This window comes from Myodes glareolus, chromosome 9, assembly GCF_982192425.1.
Source record: "Myodes glareolus chromosome 9, mMyoGla1.1, whole genome shotgun sequence".
NCBI classification, from domain to species: domain Eukaryota; kingdom Metazoa; phylum Chordata; class Mammalia; order Rodentia; family Cricetidae; genus Myodes; species Myodes glareolus.
Window position 1 is genome coordinate 66081615 of NC_142034.1, and position 8673 is coordinate 66090287.

Below are 8673 nucleotides of genomic sequence, written 5' to 3' on the forward strand. Positions count from 1 at the left end.
CAGAGTACAATCAGTGGTCTTTATTTCTCCCCTGTTGGGCAAAGGCGTCGTGAAAGGTTGCTGATGTGTTTAAATGTGAAGAAGGATCATGGGACTGACAGTCCCCAAAGGATCAAAGCAAGGCTTTCACCAGGAAAAGAGCAGCCAGAACGGATGAGACGGACCTGAGGGGAGGGCTCCCATTGGAGCAGACGGTATTGATCCTTAGGTTTTTCCCAACGGTTATATTCTTCAGGTCGCAGGCAGATTTTGTCGCGCAGCCCATTCCACGTATCACATGTGGGGGGAGGTTCTCAGTCACTGCTGTTAAAGAAGAGACCCAGCAGTCACTCTTCTCTCCCATCTCGTCCCCCTCCTCACCTACATCCTCCGAAAGGGAGCTCTGCTCAGAAGGGGCCAGGATCCACAACTTTCACCACTGCATGGGAACATGAGCACCGCTCCGTCCACGCGGAGTCGAGCCTTCCTGTCCTCTGGCCCCACTGTCTCCCCCATATAGAAGGAATCTTAAAAGGATCCTCGCATCTTAGACACAAGACTAATGCTGAGGCCTCTGGGTACCCATGGGCTGGGAGAGATGAGCTCAGTGCAGGTGAGGAGGAAGGCCAGATGCAGGGTCTCAGCTGTTGGCTAGAGCCCTTCGAGTGGGCGTGCCTTCCCCTCCTTACACTTTCTCTCCTTCTCTAGGAGGGAAATATTGTGGATCTCCCACAAACCGACATTCCTTCTTCCGAGGGCTCTGAGGTCCCTATGAGAACAACTATAGGATGCACCAGATATCTGTTTCCCAAGGTAAAGCACCCCATTGTGGATGGCTTGAATCCTCCTTTGCGTTCTGTGACACCCCATTTTCCAGCTTTGTCTCAACTCCTCTAGACAAAGGACCTGTCCACTGTTCATCCCAGAACCTCTGTCAAAATTTTTCCCAACTGAAAATATAGCTTGCCCCCAACCCTCTCAAGCTCTCCGCCCACCACTTAGTCGGCTCCTAATACACCACTCTTTCCACAAAACCTTTCTATACATTGTTCAGGAAAGAGTTGCCAGCTCCTCCTTTAGCTGTGCCTTCCAGCAAGAAAAATCTTACAGTTGTTTTCCCAGTTCCTGTCTCAATGGTATATGGATCCTTCATAACAAACATAATTTTCTCTTAATTAATAAATATACATATATATGTACACACACACACATATGTGTGTGTGTGTGTGTGTGTGTGTGTGTGTGTGTGTGTATTATATCTTTTCCTAAATCTAGAGTGACACCAGGTAAAACTTGAGTGCTTAATTTCAGGCTCTGGTGGTCATGACGGCAACAGTGGTAAAGACATCTGGACCCCAAGTGCCATCACCTCCTATACTTCTAGTGAGCTACGGCTCCATTCCTGGATATCACAGCAACGCAGGTGCCCAAGCCTGACTCCTCTAGGAAAAGAGTTACATTCCTTCTTCGGCTTCCGTTCCTTCCCATTCTTAACCCTTCTCTCCAACAACTGGCTCCTTCCAGACCTTACAGACACATGGCCCATAGGACCACTTTCTTCACGTGGAGACAGGTTTCAAAGATGGCCCACAGAGTCTCTTCCATCTCCTGGCAGCTTCTACCCGTGTCAAGTCAGGGTTGCTCTAAACGACCAACAGTCTATAAGGGGAAGTGTGCTGTTTCTGGGATCAAAGCATTAAATTCACAGCTCCCCTTTTCTATCTGTGCCTCTATCGTTTGCCCTGAGGAAAGCCAGTGGTTAGTCATGAGAACACAATGGTAACCATAAGAGAAAGAATCGAAACCCACCAGAAACCACAAGTGAGCTGGGAAACAGCCGCTGATGGATGAACACAGCCCCTAGGACACACCCTGAGCCGGACCGTGCTCCTGGCCGTTCTCAGGTTACAGATCGACACACGCTGAGATGCAATCAAGGTTGGCTGTGTTCAGTTGCTACATGTGGCATAGCTCACTACCTAGTGATGAGTGAGGTTGTGCTCTTAACAAGATGCTCGAGGAAGGACTCATACCTCTTCCGGTAACCTCCACACACTTGGTCTCTGCTCCGGTGCACTTCAGGGTAACTAGGTTACACGTGCTGTTGTCACTGAAGCAGGCAGGGCATTCGACACCATTGGGTTGGAGAGATGGCTGAGACTCTGAGTGGAGAGAGGTTTCACCTTGGGGAATAGGCAGAAGAAATAGCTGAGAATGTATCCACCCACTATTCATCAAACACTAGTTCTCCTCACGATTCTACCAAAAAGCACGGCAGCTAGAATGACCCGGAAGGAGGCCCGGGAGAAAGATGAGCTGGAAGGAAGTCCAGGAGAAAGGCCCTGCTCTGTGAGTGCAGTGACGGATCTCACAGAAATCCCGTGCTGTCCTCACCTTCATCGGTTACTCGGCTCTCGGTCCTGGGGGAAAAGTCATAAATAGACAGCCAGAGCTACACAGAGAAAACCTGTCTCAAAAAACCAAAGCAAAAACAAAGGAAGAAGTCTAGATAATGGGAGAAGAGATCATCTGTTTTCTAGAAAGATGCTGTGCATAGGGTGAGGAATGAGTCAGGGGTGGCCACGCACACCCGAACTCCCAGCTACTCCTTTGGAGGCTGAGCAGAAGGATTGCTTGAGACTAGAGGTTCAAGACAAACTTCAGAAACACAGCAAGGCTGCCTTCTCAACAAAACAAAAATGAACCTGAGAAATGAAATAGGTGAGACAGCCTGTCAGTCGGAGAGGCAGAGCAAAGCCGTTAAACCAAAAGGCACCTCCTGTCAGTCAGAGAGGCAGAGCAAAGCCGTTAAACCAAAAGACACCTAGAGAAAGTCCCCAAGACCAATCCCTGCCATTCGACTGTCACGCAGTCTACCACACAGGAGAAGAGCCTGTATCTATCTCAATCCATTTTCAAGGAGCGCTCTACACAAATGGGAGGAAAGCATCAGTGCTGTGTCCTGGCACAGAGATCAGTCCGCAGAGAGGCAAAGGAGGCACGGAGCAGAGAGCGGAGGCACGGAGCAGAGAGCGGAGGCACGGAGCAGAGAGCGGAGGCACGGAGCAGAGAGCGGAGGCACGGAGCAGAGAGCGGAGGCACGGAGCAGAGAGCGGAGGCACGGAGCAGAGAGCGGAGGCACGGAGCAGAGAGCGGAGGCACGGAGCAGAGAGCGGAGGCACGGAGCAGAGAGCGGAGGCACGGAGCAGAGAGCGGAGGCACGGAGCAGAGAGCGGAGGCACGGAGCAGAGAGCGGAGGCACGGAGCAGAGAGCGGAGGCACGGAGCAGAGAGCGGAGGCACGGAGCAGAGAGCGGAGGCACGGAGCAGAGAGCGGAGGCACGGAGCAGAGAGCGGAGGCACGGAGCAGAGAGCGGAGAGAGACACACGGAGCAATTGCGGAGGCACAGCCACTCACCCCTTTTGGGCTCTTTGTTGCACTGCTCAGTGTAGCAGCATTGGAGGTCATATCTAAACGTCCGATGGCACCCCAGGGTTGCTGAGAACGCTAGCTCAGTACACTCGTCTTTAGAACAGCCTCTCTCGTGGAACCTTAGGTCTGTGGCTGATTCAGCTAAGAAACAAACCCCCCAAGAAATGATCTCATCTGAGGTACAGAGAGAATGAAGCATCCAGGGGTAAGGAAGCTGTTCCTTCATTCTCTCTGTCTTTATGCTTCCTTCTCTCCAAAAGGCCCTCTGTTATTGTTTCTGAGAACTAATGAACAGAGGGGACACTTTGTTGCGATGGGTCTGAGTCCAGGAGAACTCACGTGCCTGGGGCCATGAAATTGATTCCTAGCATGGAAAAAAAAAGTGTGGGTTCACTCTCCCGTAACTCTATGAGGTTGATATAAGAAACAGAACCAAGGACTCTCCACTCTGTTCCTAGGGACTACATCCAGTATCATTGCCCATCCCCACCACCTCCCAGAAGCCCACACTCGCCGCCCCATCCTTCAAGGAAGCAAGGATAAACTAGAGGACAGTAAGAGTTCAGAGCAGCTTACACGGTGTTTTAAAATCCTGCCCTAGGTAGAAGCAGCCTTTAGAGGATTCACAAGTCCTTGGATTAGATAAGCATCTCCCGTTAAAGCATTCTCTGTTTTCACAACTGTAACTCTCTGCAAAAAGGAAACAGACAGGCTCAGAAAGTCATCCCAGGGCTTTGTTTTCCCAGGGGTCAAGGAGTCAAGAATGTCAAAGGCATCCCTGAAAGCTTGAGCGATCCGTCCTCTGTCCGTGGCGTCCCCAAAGGCACCTTACAGCCCAGCTCCCACATCCCATCCTTGTCACTCTCACCCACGCAGCTGACAGACAAGTGAGTGAAGAAGCAGACAGCGAGAAGTCTCTTCAGAGCCGAGGACCAGGACATGGTGACTCGCATGAACACTGTGCAAGAAACAAGTGAGGACAAAGCAGTCAGAGTTAAGGGGCTCAGCCCTTGTAATCCAGCAACCCAAATGTCAGGCAATAGTATCTGTCTGTGTTTTCACTCGTTCACTAATTTATTCTGCAAGCCAAATGTTATCCAACACTGGCTTTACGCTAGATATGGCCATTTGGAAGGAACGAAAACTGGCAAAGGTGCTATATCTACCACTAGGCTACAAGGGAAGAGTCAGTCAGCCTGGGAAGGGGTTTTGCTCAAGACGGATTCTTCCTGCAAGGGTCTGGAAGGTACCAGGTCTCCTTCCACAGCCGAAATGGCCGAGGTGGTCAAGAAGTGACTCCTCCGGGGAGCAGGTGGAGGCTCTCTCTGTGTGCTGCAAAGCTCTGGGCCATGGAGCTCACCAGCCCCTCAGCTAAGGCTCACCATTTCCAAAGCCACCATTTCACAGTCAGCCTCCGCCACCAGGTGTCACAAGCACACACTGAAAACGCTCACCAAGAAGACCTGATGTCCTGAGCCGGAGGAGGAGAGAAAAGTCAGTGTTCTCTCCTTGAGACAGGAGGAGGAGAGCATGCACAATGAACACTGAGGATGTACTCTCTCTCTCCTCATTGTCGCTGACTTTTACAATCTAGTGGTCATTCTCTCGCAAGTTAACATTATAAATTGATAGAGTCTTAGCATGAAGCCAAGTGTACTAAACTAAACTGATCTGCTAGAGATGGACACCATGAGAACAGCTCTTCCTGGATCTCTGGCTTGCAGAGGAAGGAAGAGGAGGGGAGAGGAGGAGATCAAAAGGCCTCTGGGCCTCAGTGAGCTATGCAGTGGACTTCTGTGTTTAAAAGTTATGAAACAAGCCGGGCAGTGGTGGAGCACGCCTTTAATTTCAGCACTCCAGAAAAGCAGAGGCAGGTGAATCTCTGTGAGTTTGAGGCCAGCCTACTCTACAGAGTGAGTTCCAGAACAGCCAGAGATACACAGAGGAACCCTGTCTCAAAAAAAAAAAAAAAAAAAAAAAAAAAAAAAAGGTTACGAAACGAAGTTTGGCCTGTCATGTGTGCCTAGCATCCTCCACATTCCCTCAAGGCAAATCCTAGCATTGCCTCTGTCCGGTGCCACCTGTTCCTTCCTTTTTGCATTCAAACCTTAAGACACATGTGCATTTTTGCAGGTGAGGGACTGGGCTTGTTTTTCTACATTTTCTCTCTTTTTCTGCCCATTTCTTTGCCAAATTCCTGTTAGTTACAAGTGTTCCATTTCTCTTCTGTGGAGAGAAAGGGAAAGAAAGCTAAAGGGACCCACTCTTCCTCTGCCTTCCTGCAATCATCTAGATCTTTATCACGTTATCTCAAAATCCAGGACTGTGCCATGGGAGTAAGGGCAAGGAGAACCTTCCTGGGAACTCAATATGCTGAGCATTAAAGAAAGTGAGGACCTTAGGAAAAGAACAGCAAGCATGTCCAGATGCCCCCAGAAGTTGGTGCGTAGAGATATAGGAGCAGGGACACCGTGACCAGTCTGAGATCAGCAGAGCCTCAGTTGCAATCTCTACCAAAGCCTGGAATGCTGGGCAAGGGAAAGGTTCCTATTGCCCACACTAAGCTGACAAGTATGTCAGGGGATACAGAGCATGTTCTTGGAAAATCTGCCGGGGCCCGACAATTGCCAGGTGAAGACCTTGGGTCCCTGATGAGGATCCATCCTCCATTCCAAAGAGTGCTAATTAGAACACAGCCAGTTGTCGGGGCCTATAAGATAATGGCCAGGATTTGGCTCACAAATCCCGGTATTTTTTCCTAGAGTTATGTCCCCAGGGCCCCTTTGCCTATTGCCAGCCTAGGAAGGAATTCCAACCCCCTGCCTTACAGAACCATGAATTCCCCACACAACCCAGCCCCACGCCACTTGACTTCACATCCTCTCTAGGCTTCTCAGTCAACATCCAGGACTCTACATTTCATTCTTCTCTTACCTGCTCAGATTCGTAAACCTGCTAGTCCTGGACCGTGGATTTCCGGTCAGTTGAAGGAGCTGGAGATAAGGAAGGTGCCCGCAAAGAAGGTGTGAGGCCAAGACGCCAGCCTTACAGCAGAGCCTGGAATGAGATCTTGATTAACCTTCACTGGGCTGTCCTCTACTGCCAGAGGCCTGGATTCTACCCAGCAGGCCAGTCAGAAGAGAGCTCACTCTGTCACTATGAACAGCAACCCGAGGTCACTGTCACAGTGGCAGTGAGAACAAAGTATGGCACCCCACTGACCAGGAACCACCCAATTCTGTGCCAACTTCCTGCTCCCAGGGCAAGGCCTCAGCGAAATCTCCATGGTGACAACCGGCCAGATATGTGCTAACCTGTGGTCAAAGAAGATTGGGCACAATGCTTACAGGGGACATAGAGGATTCACTGTCTGGTTTATATTTCCTGCACATTTGGCTTCAGAATGGTCCCAAGTCCCCTCAACCCATCCCATGTTCATTCTTACCAAAACATCATTCTGCAGAATGACAGCAGCCAGCGGGGCATCTGTAGAGAGCCGGGTGCCTAGAGATGACAGTCTTTCTTATTATGCTGTGGTGTCATCCTGTGACATCCTGGTGACAGCCTTGAGTGGCAGGGGACCCTTTATCCAGCGGGAGTCCTAAGGAGCCCCATCCTGGGAAAGGGTCCTTTTCCTCTCTATGGGTTGCCTATGGTGAGAGGAAGCTGATACATGGGCCTAGAGTCTTCAGCAGCCTGGGCAGGAATAGAAGAGGGCCTGCCTGATCTTAGGAGATTTCTGACTTCCAGGATGCCAGAGTCAAGCCTGCTGAGAGGCAGGGTATAAATCTCAGACTTCAAAGCTTAACAGCTTTAATAGACTTCAACTAATAAAGTCAACTAAACGAGTAATAATAAAGAACATCCAAAAGGGTCTTATTCAAAGTGGCCACACTGGGAAGAGGGACAAAGAGGTTTGGTGACCTGCCCGCCAAGACCATCTTTAGGATCCTGGCATGAGGTTTCTGCTTCAGCACAGCGCCAGTTATATGCCTAGAGAAGCAGTCCTGGCCGAAGTGCGACCCCACCATCACTGTCTAGGCTCCAGTCTCTCCTGGAAGGCAGTTTCCAAGCTCCTCATTAGAATATCTCATTCCTACCCAGCAGGCCGCTTACAGTGACATGTGTGGCTGGAGGGTGGAGCTCCACTCATCCAAGACTTCACCTGTTCTAATGGACAGTGGGTTCCCAGGGAATGAGGAGAGAGGGGAGGGGAGAGGGAGCAGCGTGATGGGGACACAGCCCAGTCAGAGTGAGCGGCAGAGACAGAAATGCCCTCGCTTGGGTTCAGCGCCTGTGGCCCAGGGGAACACTGGCAGCAGGGGAGAACAAAAGCAACAGAAAGACGGGGCTTCCAGCGAGTCAGGTCCCTGCGCCCTGCGGTCAGTGATACACTCAGATAAGGACAGGTTCAACGATAAGTAAATAACCCGGCCCAGCTCCTGGCTTCTAGGTGGTTGCTCTGCTTAGTGAAACTGGATGAAGTCCTGTAGCTGCAGACTCTGTGATCTTCTTGCCTTCTCTCTTTCTTGGCCATATTTTGATATCTGGTGTCTCAGAACTGGGCGCAGAGAGCGAACTCTAGAGAAGAGCCCCTGGGCCACACTTTGAAGCCCTTCCACACCTAGCTGGGATCACTCAGGCTATGGAGGAAGGAAAGTTTTACATGCATGTTTCTCTGAAAGAAGCTTGTTCCCTCGGTGTCCTGTGTGAACTTTTGGGTACATGGTACCAGGCACAACATCACTCTATACTTGGGAGCCTCATCAGGATGAAACATAGATTAGGCTCCACAGTGGTACCTAGTCTCCCTATTCCTCCTCTTTTCTGCTTGTTGTGCTCCTAGTTCCTAAAATGGCAAGGGTGTGCTTTGCCACACTGGGCACATAGGCAGGTCACATAGGCTGTATGGGCAGTGAGAAATGGGCAGGTTAGACTAACGTCGGTGGGCTTCAAGCTGTAGAGTGGCCCCTGGTGGCCTGATACCTACCTGACCTGTGACGATTAAGGTGGACACGTTCCCCCTCCCTGAAGGTATAGGTCAAACAGAGGACATGCTGCTATGCTGGTTCACATCTCACAGATATTTTTTTTATGTGATGATGATGCTTTGCTGTCTCTCAGAACATATTAGACCTCAGAGGGTCAGTGTCTCCCCAGAGAAAACGGTATTCTATTTTGTTACATTTTTAATGTGTCAAGGCATAATAATAGATGAAATTATGTATGTACACACACACCCCCGCACAGACACACGCGCAC

At 50.4% G+C, this 8673-nt stretch overlaps 1 protein-coding gene across 2 annotated transcripts; it reads right to left on the minus strand.

The window, feature by feature from the left end:
- Positions 1–6634, minus strand: LOC125402814 (protein RoBo-1). Of its 2 annotated transcripts, none has more exons than XM_048437791.3 (6): positions 6346–6634; positions 4280–4369; positions 3988–4101; positions 3397–3552; positions 2013–2162; positions 1–300 (listed from the first exon to the last, which is right to left on the minus strand). In XM_048437791.3, exons 2-6 carry the CDS (start codon positions 4362–4364, stop codon positions 113–115), a joined length of 693 nt encoding a protein of 230 aa, XP_048293748.3. In that variant the 5' UTR covers positions 4365–4369; positions 6346–6634; the 3' UTR covers positions 1–112. The 2 variants fall into 2 exon arrangements, with proteins under 2 accessions (XP_048293748.3, XP_048293746.3); XM_048437789.3 differs by having other exon boundaries at positions 1–303; positions 6346–6631.
- Between the last annotated feature and the right edge of the window lie 2039 nt (positions 6635–8673).

What these genes read in the sequence shown, in the direction of transcription:
- LOC125402814 (XM_048437789.3), bottom strand. Translation starts at nt 4,364, where the DNA reads ATGCGAGTCACCATGTCCTGGTCCTCGGCTCTGAAGAGACTTCTCGCT. An exon ending in CAACAAAGAGCCCAAAAGGG is followed by an intron (nt 2,163 to 3,396) that starts GTGAGTGGCTGT and finishes CTATTCCCCAAG; the next exon opens with GTGAAACCTCTCTCCACTCA. An exon ending in TGTGGAGGTTACCGGAAGAG is followed by an intron (nt 304 to 2,012) that starts GTATGAGTCCTT and finishes CTTCTTTAACAG; the next exon opens with CAGTGACTGAGAACCTCCCC.